The sequence below is a fragment of the Aquarana catesbeiana genome, linkage group LG13, assembly GCF_042186555.1.
Source record: "Aquarana catesbeiana isolate 2022-GZ linkage group LG13, ASM4218655v1, whole genome shotgun sequence".
NCBI classification, from domain to species: domain Eukaryota; kingdom Metazoa; phylum Chordata; class Amphibia; order Anura; family Ranidae; genus Aquarana; species Aquarana catesbeiana.
In genome coordinates, this window is record NC_133336.1 from 46,759,041 (window position 1) to 46,779,840 (window position 20,800).

Sequence of the window (20,800 nt, forward strand, 5' to 3'; positions counted from 1 at the left end):
ATCTGACAGCCATGTCTGCCAGCGCCGGAGGTTGCAAGCGAAGACATAAGCTAGGTAATGTGACTGGTGTTTATCACCATACCTTGCTCCATATTCTAGAGTTATGTTTTTATGGCTATACCTATTGAACTCTGGTTGAGTGTCTAATTTATCTATAACTTTTCTTCCTTTTAAGTTAATTGAAAACTCTATACTCTGAACAAACTCTCATTATGATGTTGATTAACAACATCATTTTTCAATACTTTCTTTATGGAGCATAGTTTTAATTCTAAACTTTAACCATATCCTTGTGCAAATTGTGTTTAGGTCCTGTTTTCCAGTTCCAAACGTATATTACATTTACCTATTTCTGGCTATTGCCATTTCTGGCGTTTAACTGCATCTCTCGGATCGCAGATGCAACTTATAATAACTCTTTGATGTAAGTGATACTTACTTAACTTTATACTCTCTACAAATCCAATTAAGCCTTTATACAATGATATTTATCCCCTTATATTGAATACCCCTTTGTTTTGTACAACAGCTTCACCTGACTGCTCCCTGTGGTTGCATATTTAGCCTCCCTTGCTATCCCGCTCGGCTGTGTCTGCATACACTGGTCCTGATGAGTCCACCTAGGGTCAATTATTTTTGGGGGTAAGCCTTTATGGGTGCAAGCCTTTATGGGTGCTTCAGAGTGATAACACATTCTTTATCTCATGTTGTATTATTATTGCAAAATATATATATTTTTTCTATATGTAAAACCCTTTTTCTTCTTTTGTAGAATAATTTAAAAGTTTTGGATGACTCGCTACTCAATTGCATACCCCTTGATAAAGCGACTAATGCGAAACATGTCGGGCTAGTATGCAATAACGACTATTTGTGAATTCGTAGCGTATATCCTATATGTTATCCTCCATTATTGACCACGCTGTTTTAATTGTATTGTCACAAATTATTGACATATATGTCTGTTTTTAATGTAAACAATAAAACTGTTTTTTAACAGAAAGTGAAAAAAAACATATAGCCTTCTCTTTTATATTTGAATAAATTGCACCGTAAAAATCCCTTTTCTTCCTTTTTCACTTATCATTGTCTATTACTTGTCTCAAGGTATTGTACCCATGAAAGTTCTCTAATAAAAATACATTTAAAACTAAAAATGATCCACAAAAGTCAAATACTCTAGGCATGCCATATTTTTATGGAGATTATATATATATATATATCTCTCTCTATAGATATATATATATCTATAGAGAGATATATATATATATATATATATATATATATATATATATATATATATATATATATATATATATATATATATATATATATAGATCTATATATATATATATATATATATATATATATATATATATATATATATATAGATCTATATATATATATATATATATATATATATAGATCTATATAGATCTATATATATATATATATATATATATATATATATATATATATATATATATATATATATATATATATATATATATATAGAGAGAGAGAGAGAGATAGATCTATATATATATATATATAGATATATATATAGATCTATATATATATATATAAAAAAAAACATTCTGATATTAATAACCTACCATGAGCTCTAAATATACATTTTTTAGAAGGGCTTTCCTACAAACTATAGAAATGCAGTCTGGGGTTCCTGTAGGGTAAAAATGTTAATAAAAAGGCCAATTTAAGGCAATATCCATGACCCCCTATACATGCCCATATCAAAACGGCAGCTCGCACCACTCATCTCTCCGCAATTCACAATTCCAAATGCATAATTGTGAAGCCGCCTGCTTTTCCAACACAGAGGATTTATGCACACAATTTGAAAACATATAAAGCATGCTCATCTGACTTTTCTCAGAGAAGAAGTTCAAATATTCATGAGGCAGAAGTTAAATGAATGCGCACCGGGGTCGCCCATCATCGGGAGAGCGATCAGGTAACATAACATCAATGAGCCACATTAAATAACACATGTCAAAAATGTAATATAGTTTGTGAATATTGGGGTTATTAAAAGCCAAGTGCATCATCAAGATAAACCGTCTATGGCACAAGCCCGCCGGTGATAGAGACGCCGCGGTAGCACAGCGCAAACTACGAGACAAGCTGGGGAGGGAGAGGGAACATAATTAAACATATTGCGAGGAGCAGCTGCACCAGGCATGTAGCGGATCAAGGAAGAAATATTCAGCATGATACATGAAGCCCCAACATCTCAAGTCAAGCGTGTCTCGCCAGGGGAGGGAGGCAATCTGTATTCACATCCAGGATCTGTGTACCACCTGTGTATTTCTGCTTTTTTGTGCATTCTTCCACTCTCCAATTCCCTCAACACTTTTTTTTTTCCCCTCTTTTAATTTATTTTTTAGACACATTTTACCATTTCATGCCCAGCCGGCTTGCCTTTCTTCAGGACCAGAACAATAGCTCATGGAGAAGCAAGTCTCCTACAATTGCCCCTTTGTCTTCCAGTCAACCTATCCGCACTTAATATGGTAGGATGCACAATTGCTTTATGGTAGCAGAAAGTCAGACTGACTATCGGTTTTAGCTGTATGAAGACAAACACACACACACACACACACACACACACACACACACACACACACACACTAAAAAGGTTAAGGAGGTAAAAATCTTTGCCTCCCTACTGTGATGTACCATGCTGCCAGTGTAGCAGTCCATACACCACAATACAGGCCAAGGACTGTGTATCCATTATGATGTTTGCAATGGCAGTCATGACTGAACAGCACTACCGCCCAACCGGGCCAACCATGAGAAGTGCTTGTAGGCAGCTGCTGTCCATTTTCTCCACAGCAGGTGATGCTCGGCCATAGTGACACTGTTGCTGGATGGGAAGTCTAGGTTCCTCTAGGTTTTCCTGGGTCACTGGGGAAGCTAGCCTATTGGATGTTGCTGCCCAATGTGACTCAAGCAGCCATCTTGGGTCAGGCAGGGCCTATTTAAGGCCCTGGCTCCCGGCTTTGGCCAGTGGACAGCGCAGAGACAGGTACCCAGTCTGTGAGGACCGTAACAGTGCAAGGGAAAGGTTCCTGATGAGGAGGGCAAGTGTAGGGCCTCATTTCTTCTGACAGACTCCCGATTGGGGCCAGACGGCCAGGCCCTCTGAACAGATGCTGTCATTTTAGCTGGAATCTACTATGTCACGCTACTGAATTGTGACTGTGCCCGGGTGGGCAGCTGTCCCACTGGGCTTGTTGTGAAGGTTGTTGCATTCCTTCAATACAAGTTCTATTGTACCTGCTCATGTCAATTATTGACTCTGCATCATGCTGCACCTTACCAGAAGAAGCCTCAGATGCACTTCTCATTGGTCAGCAAGGTCACGTGGCACTTGCCATAGTGAGCCATTATTCGTTCTAGGACTGTGTATTGCTTTGCACGGTCTGATACATCGGCAGCAAAGGGCATCACAGCTGTTATGTGCGGCGGGGTCTAGAGGAGTGGAAGATATTTGGAGCTAGTTCAAATTTTAATAAAAATGGTGAACTTACCCCCTAATAATTAAGAACATTGCAGAATTAGCTGTATTACTTACCTGACTCCAGCAGAACCTACAGTACATGAGTAGATTAATAAAGCTTGTAACACAAGTAAATTATGGGTGACGCCATCAACAAAAGCAGCACCATCCACAATGTACAAATTACTGTATATGTTTTTACTTAAAACCCTGTAAGAATGGGGGGAATAAAAATAAACGGCACTTTAAAATATACCTCACCAAGGGCATAAAAAAAACCCCACTCTATTAAAGTGTAACAAACTTCATTACATCAGAAATAAATATTAAAAAAAAACCCACACGACATTAAAACCATATATTAGCATACACACATTGCCATATCGTTTCAACTGTAACAGATAGTAATAGTTTCAGACTGGCACAGTGGATTGACGCGTTTCACAATATAAATGCTTTCTCAGGATCCACACCTGTGTTCTACCAGATGATACAGCTATAGAAACTATAAAAGATATAACAATGGGGACGGGTATCACATTACTAGATTTGTACGTATCCACAGGGTAAAGGATATATCTCCAGCTATAGGAAGACTATTATATCCTTAGCGCCTCATGGAAATAAGATATGGAAACACCCACACATGTAGGTCACTATCCAAGCACTATCCAGTATTTAGACCAAAGAAATATTCTGCCCCTAGAAACTTAGGGTCTCTCTTCTTCAAATGCAAAACAAAAAAAAAAATGACAAACTACCTTACAGGTAGGCCGAAAATGAGTTTCCCCACCACAAGCTGGGGTTCCTTCTGTTGGGTCATATATCTTATTGTGATGTACAAGCCGGCAGGAACCACTATACTGTGCAAAAGAGTAATAGGTATTCTACACATCCAGAGGTGCGGAATACTTGCAGCTGCTGGGGAGCAGCAGATCGGCACAATTTTAAGACATGGGTTGTCAATAAAAGTAAGTACATTGTCTCTTTCAGTATGTATTCTTTTGTATACAAGGTGCCCTAACAGGGCCCTTATTAAAGTAACTTTATATCCTACAGAGTTAGTACTTTTGCAAAAGAAATACAATGTCTCAAACAATCACAATGCTTCCCCCCCCCCCCCCATAGAATGATTTAAACCCTTTTGTATCTCAGAGCTGATGGTGCAGAGCAGTGTCCACAGTGTATGTACAGCGTCCAGACCCTCCGGGACCCACAGTCCTTCTCTACCGCCATCTATAGCCAGTATTCACATGGTTATGAGTATTGGGGTTGGGGGGGTTGTGTAAAGAATAGTCTGCATTTAGGGCCAGAGTATAGGTGCAGTATAGGTGCAGGAACTCAACCACACCCCATGCAGGAAGAAATAGTGGGGGTGGCCCATTTGTACTAAGAGAGTGAAAGGTTCTAAAAGAGAAATTACATACAAGAAGTGGGGCGTAAACAGCGTGCGGGTTTCAGGGGTGTGCCATTTAAAGAGCGCAGCGTCACCTCCAAATCACTTCCCCAGGAGTTCTCCTCTCAACCCCAAATCCCTCTCCTTGATAGTACCCAATAGAAGAGCAAGCTATAGCTTGCCTCAGTAGGAGTGTGTATAGTGCAGGCTGGGCAGAGTCTTCAGGCAGTTGAATATCTGCTTGCCATCATTTTTACTAGACTTCTACTTTCAAAGCTAGTTATTACTGAAGGTTTCACTAAAACCAGTTATAATCAAAAGTAGGATAGGAAAGATGGGAAAGATAGGTAGGATATAGTGTACAGCTTGTATAACAGTGTAAATTTGCTGACCCCTCAAAATAACTCAACACATAGCCATTACTGTCTAAACTGCTGGTAACAAAAGTGAGTACACCCCTAACTGAAAATGTCCAAATTGGGCCCAAAGTGTCAATATTTTGTGTTATTTTCAGGCACTACCTTAACCCTCTTGGGCATGGAGCTCACCATGAGTTCTTTTCCACTCCTCCAAGACATCAGAGAGCTGGTGGAGGTCAGAGAACGTACGCTCCTCCACCTTCCATTTGAGGATGCCCCACAGATGCTCAATAGGGTTTAGGTCTGGAGACATGCTTGGCCAGTCCATCACCTTTACCCTCAGCTTCTTTAGCAAGGCAGTGGTCGTCTTGGAGGTGTGTTTGGGGTCGTTATGTTGGAATACTGCCCTGCAGCCCAGTCTTCAAATGCTCTGCTTCAGTATGTCACAGTACATGTTGGCATTCATGGTTTCCTCATGGAACTGTAGCTCCCCAGTGCCGGCAGCACTCATGCAGCCCCAGACCATGACACTCCCACCACCATTCTAGACTGTAGGCAAGACACACTTGTCTTTGTACTCCTCACCTGGTTGCCGCCACACGCTGGACACATCTGAACCAAATAAGTTTATCTTGGTCTCAGACCACAGGACATGGTTCCAGTAATCCATGTCCTTAGTCTGCTTGTTTTCAGCAAAACTGTTTGCGACCTTTGTGCATCATTTTTAGAAGAGGCTTTCTTCTGGGAAGACAGCCATGCAGACCAATTTGTTGCAGTGTGTGGCGTATGGTCTGAGCACTGACAGGCTGACCCCCCCCCCCCACCCCTTCAACCTCTGCAGCAATGCTGGCAGCACTCATATGTCTATTTTTCAAAGACAACTTCTGGATAGGACGCTGAGCACGTGCACTAAACTTCTTTGGTCGACCATGGTGAGACCTGTTCTGAGTGGAACCTGTCCTGTTAAACCGCTGTATGGTCTTGGCCACCGTGCTGCAGCTCAGTTTCAGGGTCTTGGCAATCTTCTTATAGCCTAGGCCATCTTTATGTAGAGCAACAATTCTTTTTTTTCAGATTCTCAGAAAGTTCTTTGCCATGTTGAACTTCCAGTGACCAGTATGATAGAGTGAGAGCGATAAACACCAACATTTAACACATCTGCTCCCCATTCACACTTGAGACCTTGTAACACTAACGGGTCTCATGACACCGGGGATGGAAAATGGCTAATTGTGCCCAATTTGGACATTTTCACTTAGGGGTCTACTCACTTTTGTTGCCAGCGGTTTAGACAATGGCTGTGTGTTAAGGTATTTGAGGGGACAGCAAATTTACACTGTTATACAAGCTGTACACTCACTACTTTACATTGCAGTAAAGTTTCATTTCTTCAGTGTTGTCACATGAAAAGATATAAAATATTTACAAAAAATGTGAGGGGTGTACTCACTTTTGTGAGAGACTGCGTGTGTATAATAGAATATATATATATACTGTGGAAATTAAAGATTAATTCCTCAATTAATTTTTTTGATCGATCAAAATTCTTTGGATTGGTACTCACCTCTCCGCCGGCTTCCGGGTCTTCAGGGAGTTCTGACGGAAATCCGGTGACATCACCGGACTCCTCCCCCCCCCTCCCCAAGTGCCTGTCTGCTAACGAAGGGAAGGGGGAGGAGTCCAGTGACGTGGAAGTTCTGATTGAACATAACGCGTACGGGGGAGGAGCTAACCATGATGTCACCCGCTGCTGCCCTACGGAACTAACTCGATTGTCGGCTTTACTTGCTGCGTTTTTATCGTCTTTATGTGAGTAGTTTGTGTTTGAACACAAAAATTAAATCTTATACTTAAGCGGTGAGCACTTAGATCTTTTCTTTCTATCCATGACCTGGCGTCCTTGCTGAGATCTAAGGAGACGTGAGAGAAGTTTATGGTCCGTGTTAACCCTTTTGATACCCGCTTGCATGACCACCTGTTTGCACAGGGGTCCATGCCATAAGGTGAGAGTGATTAGTTAGTCCGGAGGTGGAGGGATTGTCACGCTACTGTGGAAAAAAAAAAAAAAAAAAAAAAAAAAAAAAAAATTACTTACGTCAGTGCTACAGTTTGAATTTAAAACGTATTTGTGTGAACTGTGAAGTTAAGTCATGGATAGGGCTTGGTGATTTTCTCAAAAAAAAAAATCTGCGATTTAAAAAAACGAAAACAAAACAAAAACAAAACAAAACCTGGATTCACGGTTCGAAGCGAGTTTTTTTTTTTTTTTGGACACCACGCCGGTCCTGAGGAGCTGCGGGCCGGAGTTCTTAGGCAACGCCGAGGCTTCGGCCTAGTCCGCGGCGTCTGGGCTCGCGGACTAGGCCGAAGCCACGGACTCACCTAAAAACTCCTGCACGCAGCTCCTCAGGACCGGCACGGTGAAAAAAAAAAAAAAAAAAAAATCTAATTTTGAATTGATTTGACCTCTCAACGCAATTCAAGATTTAAATCGATTTTTTCCCCAGCCCTAGTCATGGATTGTGGAAACGAACTAGTGTCGGGTGATTGTATATAGTGTATACCACATTTACCACTGACTAATGCAGAGTTGCAATGCAAGGAGATCAGCTAAAAGTAGTTGGATCTGTATGTGCGTTATAGTTAATCAAAATTAGTCGATTAAATCGATGAAAAAAAATAAAAATAAATCGAACAAGAAAATTTTAATCATTAACAGTATATATATCTAGATATAGACTTGCATATACAACCGACCCTTTGAGGGCAAACATAATATTGAGGCGGCCTGCAATGAAATTGAGTTAGACACCCCTGGTGTAAAGGCAGGCATCCTGATACTTTTGACAATATAGTGTACTTTCCATCCTGCTGCTTCAAATCTTCTAGTCGCTGTGGTTGAAAGTTAAGCAAATCAAAACAAAATGATGGTTGTACACCTTCACATATCCTAGGGAGTTTGTAGATAGCTCCTGTCTGTATTATCTCACCAAACCCTCTTGAGTTTCTAAAGATTACTTGGTCTTAGGACTGCTATTCACCAAGGAATCCCTCCGTCCGATGCAGTTCCCGATCCCCTCTCCCATTCCCCTTGGCATTTCATCCTCCTATTTTACTTCCCTGAAAATGAACGTGTATTTGACCCCATTAAATCATTAGAAAATTTAATGAATGTTCCGAAAATCTAAAATTGTTCAAGTGAAATCCTACTGGTGTATGACCAGCATAAAGCTGGCCATACAGATTTCTCATCCAGCTAAAAAACACACACAACAGATTCTTCCACCCATGCTGCAGAGCAAGATGGACAAATCCCCCACTATCAATATTGGGTTTTAAAAGACAGCCCCCCCACCGGCTGTCAAAACAGACAGTGGCTGCATCCAATTTGTTGCAACCGCTGTTTGGCTGAAAATTTTCTGCCCGGCTTACAGGTGGAAGGGGACCAACAGGGCCACCCACTGATCCAATTTCGGCATGGTCATCAGGACAGGCCAAAATTCATACAGTGTATGGCCAGCTTGTAATCCAGTTCAGGTTATCTCTGGTTCCCAGGACCCAAATGCTTCTGTGGCGGCGAGTCATGTGCTCTCTGCCTAGCGTTTAGGCACAGCCATCCAATTACTGACTACCTGGTTTCCAGCAATCCAAAGCAGCTCCTATGTAAAGTATTGCACAGCAATTTAACTATAAGGAAAGCTAGGGGCTAAACTGGGTAAGTGTTAGATATAATTTAATTCCGCTTTAAGAATTTTAAATTAAATCTGAAACCTGCCATGGATAACAGCTCCTCTTTATCCCAGATTCTGAGCTCGAGCCCCAGCGCTGGGAAATGGCTTATTTGAGGTAATGAAAAGAGGCAGCATGCAATTTCGAAAGCTGCAGTCTCAATGAGCAAAATGTCAGGCTTCCCAGTGCCAATGAAGACTCATGTCACCCCCGAGTCATTAAACTCATTTATCTTACCTCTTCACAGTTTCTGGAGCTGACCTGCGAGGACCTCGTCCCCTCGTCTTCGGGCTCTATTACCGTCTCCTCATCAAACTCTTCCAGGGAGTCCTGCAGCTCGGGCATAGACCGTCTTCCGTACCTCTTGCCATCCTTGATGTACTTTGGCTGGGCTTCCAAGGAACAATCTGCAGTCAGAGATCAAAGAAAAAAAAAAAGAAGGACTTAGTGCTCATCTCAGAGACTGCTAAAAGAGCCTCTGGCTTTTTTCATCTCGCATCCATAGGAACACGCAAGATAATAACTTATTAGGGCTCAGGAAGGTATGGCGCGCCAAGCCTGGTTATGTCGACCCTGTGGGGCCAATTTCTTTTCCGTTGTAGCTCACCCCTGCAGCATGACTGACTTATGAGCCCTATGTACTTTTTCTGATACGCAAAACCCTCTGCTAAAAAAATAAATTAAAATAAAAACACCATTGGTGTCAGGGGAAGCCAAGGAGTTGAGGGAGCTGCAAAAGGAAAAGAAAAAAAAAAAAAAAATTATATTCCTAATTATACCGAGTTTCTTTACGGCCACTTGCAAGAGCAACATAGAGGGCATCATACAGCTGAAGCTTTTTGGGGCAATTTCAAAACACTTTCAATGCTTTGGAACATGGAAAATCGCGGTTTTGATTAGCTATAAGGAGATGGGTTCAAAATCGCTTCAAAAATCATACCCATTTAGAAATATCTGGATGCATCAACTAGTCTTATGCCCCATACACCCGATCGGATTTTCAGACAACAAATGTTGGATGTGAGCTTGTTGGTTGAAAGTCCAACCATGTGTATGCTCCAGCGAACATTTGTTGTCGGACTTTCTGCCAACAAATGTTGGCCAGCAGGTTCTCAAATTTTCCACCAATAAACATTTGTTGTCCTAATTTCCGATCGTTTGTACACAAGTCCGACGCACAAAAGTTCACGCATGCTCGGAATCAAGCAGAAGGAGCTGCACTGGCTATTGAACTTCTTTTCTCAGCTCATCATACGTCTTGTACGTCACTACGTTCGTAATTGTTGGCCAACATTTGTGTGACTGTGTGTGTGTATGCAAGACAAGTTGGAGCCAACAACCTTCGAACAAAAATTCCACGGTTTTGTTGTTGGAAAGTCCGATCGCGTGTACGGGGCATTCGTTTTTTTCTTGTTTTGAGCTATTTTTTTTATTTATTATTTATTTATTTTTTTTTTTAAATAACCTGTATTGAAGCCATCATTTTATATACCACTTTTTTCAATTACATTCAGGTGGATGGTCAAACTTATGGGTGGTAGGTTGCTTAGATTCAAGTCAAGTATGTTTCATTCCTGGTGGACTGAAAGTGGTTGAAATTGCCAGAAAGTTGCCTAATATCACCAGCTTTAGGAGATGAAATATACACTTGGGTACATTTGTATTATCACAGGAGAATTGAATCTATCAAATCTACCTCTTCAAAAACAGTCCTAAAGACACAAAGGACACCCAACAATGGCTAATGTGCGTAATGCTGGTCATAAGTGTAAAGAATGATCTTCTGATTTATCAACCAAAAAAAAGGTAGGAGTCGGACACAGGCTGTTCAGGCAGTTGTTTATCGTTGCATATGATTAGCATTAGGTTTACGCTAGTTATATGGTTAACGTCATTTTTTGCTGACCCTAAACAACCACCATTGTATAATTTTACAAATTTATTATTAAACTAATAAATCTAAAAACAAAAACAACTTTCAGGATGTATTTTCTGCTTAGGTTTGAGAAGCAATTCCTTAAAGAGGAAATAAACTTCCTCTGCAAACTTTTACCTATAGATAAGCCTATAATAAGGATTTCTTATTGGTATTGAAAATATCTTCTAAACTTGTACAGTTTAGGAGATATTTCCAGTGCATGCAGCCAGTGATGTCAATGGCGCATGCGCTCTGAAGGAATGGCCCATGCGCGCATGTGTGGGGGTGACGTTATCGTGGCTACAGCCAATCACATCGCCGGAGCCCACGAACCTGGAAGAAGCTCCGGGAAAGATGTCAGCCGTGACAGCAGTGTGCGGGGACCGCTGCAACAGCTTCATTTTAAGGCAAGCATTTCATAATGAGCTAGTATGCGATTTTTTTTTCAGAGGTTTACAACCTCTTCAAGCTGGCTGAATATGGATCGAAATTCAGCCAGTTCAACAGGGACCAGCCGAGATTTGATCCATGTATGATGAGCAGGCTGATTGTAACCAAATCAATCCATTGCTCAAATTGATTCAAGTCATCCTTTTTTTTTTTTGTGGCAGAACACAATAGCGCTGCACCCACGGTGGAAGTAAAGAAAATTGAATGGTCTGTGGGCTGATTTAGCAGGTGTTTTTATGCAGTTCTACTCTTATGTTGGCCATACACTATATGGGAAAAAAAAAAAAAAAACAAACACACACAAACAAAATCTCAACTATCACTTTGAGAGCAGAGATTTTCCAGCATTAACGGACAGGGGGAGAGGACCAGGACATATAGCGTGCGCTCCAAGTCAGCCAGTCTCAGCCATGCTTTCAGTGGGACCTTAGGGTTCCTCAAGCCATTGCTAGGGTTTCCTTGACCTGTGGTTAATTGTCATCCCATTTGATAGGGGCTGCATAGTTCCAGGATTACCACCACTTGAGCCAGCAGTATGACAGCAATGATCTTTTTTTAAATGCCAGTGTAGCGCTACCCTAGCGAGGGTCGCCAATAGAATCTGTACCCCACTGGTTGCCCCGACTCTGAAAGTCCTCTGACACCCTGGGTTCATTTTTTACCAACTGTCACCAATAACAAGAAACTTAAAACAATACCAGTGAAACAGTTCAAGTTTGTTTACTGTAGTAAAAGGGACACACAAATACATAAAAATACCTTTATGAACTACAGTGTGTTGTTATCTGAACAGTGTAACACTATTTATGATCTGCCATTTAGTAATTTAGAACCTTTCACTAGTAAAGAAAGAATATACAGCGTTCCAGGGTTTTAGTCAGTGAGCTCCTCACCAAATTCCCTGTCAGGGGTAGCTACTGTAGATAGTTGTTAGAGATCCATTGAGTTCTCCCTAAGTTTGACCTGGTTGTACTTTTCTCTTCTGCTACTAGGTGGCCGGGGACTTGGTGACATTAGATGTGAGAAGGACATTTCAAGGTCAAGTTATGGGTATATGTGATATCTCAGCCAATGGGCAGGGGTTTTCTTGAATCCCTTAGCCTGTTTGGAGAACCTATATATTCCAGGTGAAGTCAAGTGATCTATGTTCCGTGCCACTCGGACTGCTATCTGGGTGGCCGTGTCTTCTGGCCCGGGCTGTTAAGCCGAAGATTGGGCCTATCCCGGGGGCATCTGGCTGCCAGGCTGTGTGAGGGCCTATCCAGAAGTAAGAGGGCAGCGCAGGGTTGGGACTGTGGCCTGCAGTCCAAACAGAGGTGTCGGTTCTGCCGGCTGGAGAACATGTCGTGGTAGAAGGTAGAAGGGACGCTGTCGCCACTAAGGGTCCAACCACCTTTACCAGGAACCACAGTGTGTAACTGAAGAAAGTACCGGAGCAACATTCTCAACGAACAGGCACGGTGGAGAATCGGGAAACTTCAGGCGGTGATCAAGTCAGGGACCCAGCCAACGGAGGTGACACTTGCAGAGCAGCCTTGTGTGTCAAGCCAGGGACCAAGCTGGTTAGCAGGGGTGAAGCTTGAGGGAGATACTACCGCAAAAGCCTTGAGGAGCTCACGGGGATCAGAGTCAGTGAATCAGAGTCCATTGAGAGACTAGGAGCTCAAGGGGCTGAAAGAGCTACAAATGGACATTGTAGTGGAGCTGAGAGAACTGTTCAACTTTGCATTAGGAACTGTTAAATACTTTTGTCATAGGAGACCGCAAACCTGCACATGCAGAAGTGGCACCTTGCTGGGGCATTTCCCTGTACGGCTGTCTTCCTATTACAGTCTCAAGTTTTTCACATTTGCGGTAATGCTTACTGCCCTCTGCCCTCTTAAAAGTGATCTGTGGTGAACTGCTTTTCAACGAGTGGTATAGCAGAAGCTGACAGGCGTACATGAGGTACTACTGCCGCCTCCTTGTTTTTTTTTTTTTCTTTTTACATTTCTGAATAGTAGTTTTACATTGTTGGACTATGCTGCTACTGCGAGCGAGTTTGGCTTGCAGTTGCAGAGTGGTCCATTGAAATCAACAGGCGAGTTTGACAGACGGTGCTGCTTGTCAAACTCTGCAGGCTCCAAGCTGTCCATTGAGCTCAGTGCTTCTGACAAGAAGTAAGGAGAGGCTCTGTGAGCTCATCCTCTCAGTCTGCTGCAAAGAGAGAGTGTGCCATCTTGTATTTAAACTGGCCGCTCTGTATGTAGCTTCTGACAGGCTGCACAAGGATCCCCGTATCTCTGAAACCATAGATAGGAGCCCCATTTTGACCAGTGGTGAAGTAGGTCTTCAGCTACCTACCCCCCAAATCTAGGGTCTGTGACCCCTGGTCACCAAACCACGACCCTCGAAGTCATCCATTTTTTTTGTCTTTTTGGCAAATGGGCCCATCTTAAAAGGTAAGGGGCCTGGAGCTGCAGCTCCAATAGCCTCTATGTTAATCTGGCCCTGCATGTTAGGTATCCATTTACTCAGCATAACATCATCCTTTTACATGATACACAAAAATTGGGCTAACTTTACTGTTTTGTTATTTTAATTCATGAAACTTTTCCCATAAAAAACGCATTTGAAAATTGTTGCACAATTATGAGCAACATAAAAAGTTGCAACGACCATCATTTTATTCCATAGGGTGTCTGCTAAAAAAAAAACATATATAATGTTTGGGGGTTCTGAGTAATTTTCTAGCAAAAGATTTTTACATGTAGGGGAGGAGTGCCAGAATAGGCCCGGAAGTGGTTAAACAAACTTGGCAGGCCTTATGGTGTGACCTTGTCATACATGTTATCCTTCCACATTACTTAGCATGCACTTAAAGCGGAGTTCCACCCAAAAACAGAACTTCCGCTCATCCGATTCCTCCCCCCCCCCTCCGGTGTCTTTGACAGATATCCACTTCCCGGAGACCAGCCGCAGCAATCTACGTCAGCAGCTCGGTCCCCCTCTTCTTCCGGCCAGTAATAGAGCACAGCACACTTCGCGCATGCGCAGTAGGGGCCCGGCCGTGAAGCTGAAAGGCTACACTGCTGGGTCCCTTAGTAGCAATGGCCGTGGCTGCACCTGACCAGCCGATTCGAAGATCGCCTGCGATGCCCACATCGCTGGACTCTAGGACAGGCAAGTGACCTAATGTTAAAAGTCAGCTACTACAGTATGTGTAGCTGCTGACTATCATTTTTAAAGGGGCGGGCGGATCTCCTCTTTAAGATAAAAAAAAACTATATATACACACACACACACACACACACACACACACACACACACACACACACACCAATCAGCCATAACTTTACAAACAACCACCTAATATTGAGTAGGCCCCCCTTTTACCAGCAAAAAACAGCCCTGACCTGTCAAGGCATGGACTTCACTAGACCTCTGCTGAAGGTCAGCTGTGGTATCTTGTACCAAGCCATCAGTAGTAGATCCTTCAAATCCTGTAAGTTGTGAGGTGGGGCCTCCATGGATCGGACTTGTTTTTCCAACACATTCCACAGATGCTTGATTGGATTGATAATTTGGAGGCCAGGTCAACACCTCAAACTCTGTCGTGTTCCTCAAACAGTTTTTGAACCATTTTTGCAGTGTGGCATGCCGCATTATCCTGCTGAAAGGAGGACACTGCCATCAGGGAATACTGTTACAATGAAGGGGGTGTAATGTTTAGGTAAGTGGTACAAGTCAAAGAAACATCCACGTGAATGGCAGGACCCAAGGTTTCCAAGCAGAACATTGCTAGAAGCATCACACTGCCTCTGCCGACTTGTCTTCCCTTGCTGGTGCCAGCTCTTCCCCAGGTAAGTGATGCACATGATGTAAAATAAAACGTGAGTCATCAGACAAGGTCACCTTCTTCCATTGCTCTGTGGTCCATTTCCCATGCCCGCGTGCCTATTGTAGGCACTTTTGGCTGTAAACACGGGTCAGCATGGGCTCCATGACGGGTCTGCAACTACACAGCCCTATACACAAACTGCAATGACCAATTTTTCCGCCTTCAACACATCAACTTCAGGAACATGTTTACTTGCTGCCCAATATATCTTAACGATTTTCAGATACCATTGTAAAGAAATAAATTAGTGTTATTCACTTTAACCTGTTAGTGATCATAGAGTTGTGGCTGATCAGTATATATATATATATATACACATATATATACACATATATACACACACACACACACACACACACACACATACACACACACACACACACACACACACACACACACACAACTAGTGCTAGGCTTGCTTGAGGAAGGGAAAGGGGGGCGGGGAGTGTCCTGCTATTCAGTGGATGTTTGGTTCAATTAAATGAACCGACTGTAGAATCCAAACATTATCATTAAAAAACGCCCAGTTCTGTAAAAATCTAAAATAACACAACCAAAGTGAAACCAGTAGTCAGCAAAGTATCATTTAGCACTGACCACTGCATATCGAGAGAACACCTCTGTTGTATGCCTGGTACATGCTTTGCCCATGTTACATGGGCAGCATAATTATATGTGCATCGCAAATGCCCATTAATCCTTTTCAGGCTTTGTGTTTAAAAGTCCTTTGAAACTTCATTATAAATTTTCCCCATTAATTTATATTCCATCGTGCGGTTCAAGGACAAAAAGGGATGTCAGAACAGCACCAAATTAATAAGATCCTGAAGAAAGGGAGCAGGAGGTGGGGGGTTGTACATTGCAAAAGGTCTTTGTGATTTAAAAACCACCAAAAGATGTCTTCAGCCGACACATCAATAGAAAGGCCGAATTTACGATTCTTTCAACGAAACACTTCAAAAACAGCACGTCAAACAGAATCCTGCAGATATGTTCCTTTAATAACGAGCTGTGAGCCTGAAGTGTATCATCTAGGGATTCTTCGGATACATTATTTAATAACCAGTTCTGAAAGGTGTTATTTGCTTGAAATACATTGTATCCATAAATTCGTGGGCAGCAGGGAGCGAGGTTCTTATATTTTCATTATCCAAGTTGTTAATGGTTGTGGAGCACTTGCAGCGATGTCACAATGAGTCCCTGTGAATCTGGGCATCGCATTCTTTTTAATTGGGGTGGAGCAGTGACCATTTTACATTAATGACAACCCTCTCAGATACCCAAAGTGTTATCAAAGTTCCAAATAGTTTTGGATGGCCAAGTCCACCTTTTGCAAAAAAAAAAATAAAAAAAAATAATAAATGCATCCATATTTGCAGTAAAAAAGGTGGTTATTTTTTGTAAATGAGCCTGCAAAGTATTGCTATCCACTGGTTGGAGTTGCCATCGCAATGGCCAGGCTCCTGAGGACTAAAGATGAGCTCAGGCTTGTTCAGATCCTAGTCCAAACCCACCTGAGCGAGCCCGTCATGAAGCTGTCCCCTGTACTCGGCCAGTCATCTGCATTCCCTGCCCCACATATACAGGTGCAACTCGTTAAAATTAGAACATCAAAAAGTTTTTCAGTAATTCAATTCAAAAAGTTAAACTCACATACAGTGCTAAAAGAAAAAAAAAAAAAAAAAAAAACGTATTCATACCCCTTGAAGTTTTCCACATTGTGTCATGTTACAACCAAAAACGTAAATGTATTTTATTGAGATTTTATGTGATAGACCAACACAAAGTGATACATAATTGTGCAATAGAAGGTAAATTTTAAATGGTTTAACATTTTTTTTCAAATAAACATCTGAAAAGTGTAACGTGCATTTGTATTCAGTCCACCTGAGTCAATACTTTATAGAACCACCTTTCACTGCAATTACAGTTGCAAGTCTTTTTGGGGGTGTCTCTACCAGCTTTGTAAATCTAGAGTGACATTTTTTCAACATTCTTCTTTGCAAAATAGCTCAAGGTCTGTCAGATTGGATGGAGAGCTTCTGAACATAAATTTTTCAAGTATTGCCACAGACTCTCAATTGGATTTAGGTCTGGACTTTGACTGGGTCATTCTAACACATGAATATGCTTTGATCTAAACCATTCCATTGTAGCTCTGGTTGTATGTTTAGGGTTGTTGTCCTGTTGGAAAGTGAACCTCTGCCCCAGTCTCAAGTCTTTTGCAGACTAACAGGTTTTCTTCTAAGGTTGCCTTGTATTTGGCTCCATCCATCTTCCCATCAACTCTGACCAGCTTCTGTGTCCCTGCTGAAGAAAAGCATCTTCACAACATGATGCTGCCACCACCATGTTTCATGGGATGATGTGTTCAGGGTTATGTGCAGTGTTAGTTTTCTGCCACACATAACATTTTGCTTTTAGGCCAAAAATTTAAATTTTGGTCTCATCTGACCAGAGCACCTTCTTCCACATGTTTGCTGTGTCCCCCACATGGCTTCTCACAAACTGCAAACGGGACTTCTTATGGCTTTCTTTCAACAATGGATTTCTTCTTGCCACTCTTTCATAAGCCCATGTTCACATTGGGCTGATTTGGCATGTGATTTGACATGTTAAATCGCATGCCAAATCAGCGGCTATTCCCGGCAATGGCACCGTCCGACTTTGCGGCACTGCACCAATTCCCAAAAGTAGTCCCTGTACTACTTTTGGCGACTTTGGGGGGCGAGTTGCAGGAATCTGTGCAGGAACCCGCTGTTGTGCTAGGAGGGGGGGGATTGGGGAGATTTTGTGCTGGGAAGGGTGGGAGAGGGTTTGTGCTCAGAGGGGAAATTTTTTATTAAAAAAATAAATAAATAAATAAATAGGAAGGTTTTCCTTTAAAATTTTCATTAGAATGTTGATGAAGGCGGAAAGTAGCAACAGGGAAGTCAAACTATAAACAGAATAAACTTCAGTTTTAAGTTTCCATTTTAGAAAGGAGATCAAGGCTTTCGGAGCTGGTCACAGACTAATGATTTTACAGCTTCAAAGTAAAAAAAAATTAAAAAAAAAAAAAAAAAAAAAAAAAAAAAAAAACACGAACTGGGAGGGGGGAAGCGAGTCTTGCTACAGCTGAGCCAAACACTAATTTGTAATTATAGGAAGCATGTAGCCTGGTACAAAATTAAATCCTGACCGTTTCAAACCCCTCCACCCTCCCATCCCACCTCAATCTCCGATCACACATAGCCACGAATGGGTCATAAGCTGCAACCTTCACCCTTTGGCTTTAAATTAATCTTCCTCATTTGTTAGCGACGAACAAATTTAATCATGGCATCGCACAGACGGCAATGGAAAAGGGTAACCCCGGGTGCCGGCGCACTTTGCTAAATGACTGCAAATAAATATTGCTGTGTAGTGTAGATGTTTGATAAACAGAGGGCGGTAATTGCGTTAATTCCGAGACCGAAATGAAGACAGGCGGCGGGATGCCCCATATCGCATGAAGAAAGCTTGCTCGGAATAACGCAGATCACATTAAAACACACTTATCTTGGTTGCAGCCTTTTTACGATGGGCAAATCAAACCGGAATTTAAATGCCATCTCCACGTTAAATGCTCTCGCACAAAGACAACAGCTGCCAGGCAGATAATTTATGGGCCAGTTCTAGAATAACGCAACAAAAAAGGGGAAAAAGACAAATCTTTCACTGTTTTTGTTTTTTTTTCGGTTTTTGTTTTTTTAAATCATTTTAGGCCCGAAGATTAATTGAAACCTCCAAACATTTCTGGAAAGCAGACGTCCTGGAGAATATGTCACATATGTAGCCAGGGGTTTGTGCCTGGGGTCCACTGCATCCCTGTTCAGGTGTGAATCAGGTCCAAATTTTTATCTGAATTCGCACAGAACCCTTTTTGAATGCGGAGTGCGGCTGCCCTGGATGTGTGTGATCTGAATCCATTGAGAGCCGGTCACATTCGCCTGTCACGCGAATTGGATGCAGAAGAAATCTGCATCCAATTTGCATGTGTTTGAACCCAGCCTAAAATAGCGGCAGTTCCAATTTATGTCACACAATATTAGAGCAACAGTTTATCAAGCACATTTTCAGTCAAAACAAAAAAAAAAATCAACTAAAAAAGTTTTAGGCCTGGTTCACATCTATGCATTTAGTGCTTTTTGCAAAAGCGCACTAAAGTCCATTTAACATGGTTTCCTGTGGGACACGTTTAGATCTACGCTTTTTGTCAGCTGCTGCGTTTTTGGAAAGGGTCAGGGACTTTTTAGATGCAAAACTTTGCGTTTTTGGTTCAATAGACTTCAGTGGAGAAGCACGTATTATGTTTTTGCAGCATTTCTTAATCTGGCTCGAGGGGAAAAAAAACAAAAAAAAAAAAAAACACCCACACACCACAAACACACAAAATTAAAAAAAATAAAAAAAAAATAAAAAAAAAAAAAAGACACAAAAAACAAACTGCCTCAAAAACGTGTGAAAAACGTGTGTGCACAAACCTGAAATGCACCACAAAAAGCACTGCAGACGGATTAAAAGCAAACTGCGTAGGTGTGAACCAAGCCTTTAGGACACACAAATGCCAATATATTACCCAATTTTTGGTAAAGTATAAAAGATGAGTAAATGGACACCCAACATGTCTAGCTTCAAAACTGCACATGCCCAAAAAAATAAAAATGGGAGGGGAGAGGGAGGGGTCGAGAGGAGTTCTTTTTTTTTTTTTTTTTTTTTTTTTTTTAATTATTACTCCGGGATAGGGTGGGGATAAAAGAGGATTTTTTTTTTTTTTTGGAGCAATGGGTTAATAGTAGAAAAGGGGAATTCACAAGGAATTAAATTGTCAATTAAAGGTAACATATGATGTGTAGATGAATAGATTTACTTAAGATGTATTAGGCTGGCACTATATGAGTGCAATGAATTGTATCGTGAAACCCATGAAAAATAAAGAATTAAAAATAAATAAATAAATAAATAAATAAAAATGGCAATGGACTTTGGTACCCTATATTTTCCATTTGAGACACTTTGAAGTAACTACAGGTTATCAATTTACAGGTAACCATGATTAATGACCCTAGACCCCTTGTTCTTACTCCTGCGTGTGCAGCGATGAGTAATGTACAGCACAGGTGACGTTTTCATACCTAGGCACCGCCAGCGGGTGTTTTTACATTTGCATGCTCATGTACATGTGATAGCTTTTCTTTGAGACAGGTTCTCTTTAACGAGACATCAGGGGTCTTTTAGACCCCTAATGTCTCACCTGCCCTTCACTGATGCAGAACCTCCACAGCAGCCAGGAAAGCAACAACAGAAACCAGAAGTGATAGTAAAAAAATCAATAAATAAATTTAAAAAAAAAAAAAAAAAAAAAGGGGGGCAGAGAAAACAAACAGACAATCGGCTTGCCAAAGAAACACTGGAAGAACTCTGGGCTAGAATTTGAGAAAGTACAATGGGAGAAGTTTTATTTGCCGATTGTACTTTCCTTTGGGCTATTTACCCCCCTGCCAAGATACAGCTGATTAAA

At 41.5% G+C, this 20,800-nt stretch overlaps 1 protein-coding gene across 4 annotated transcripts in view; it reads right to left on the reverse strand.

Moving 5' to 3' along the window:
• The window catches only part of NIN (ninein), a 195,818-nt gene that overhangs the window by 116,632 nt on the left and 58,386 nt on the right, over positions 1–20,800 (reverse strand). For all 4 annotated transcript variants that reach the window (XM_073610427.1, XM_073610425.1, XM_073610423.1 and 1 more), the window contains exon 4: positions 9,248–9,417. In XM_073610427.1, coding sequence (XP_073466528.1) covers positions 9,248–9,417 — 170 coding nt within the window. The remainder of the gene's footprint in view (positions 1–9,247; positions 9,418–20,800) is intronic.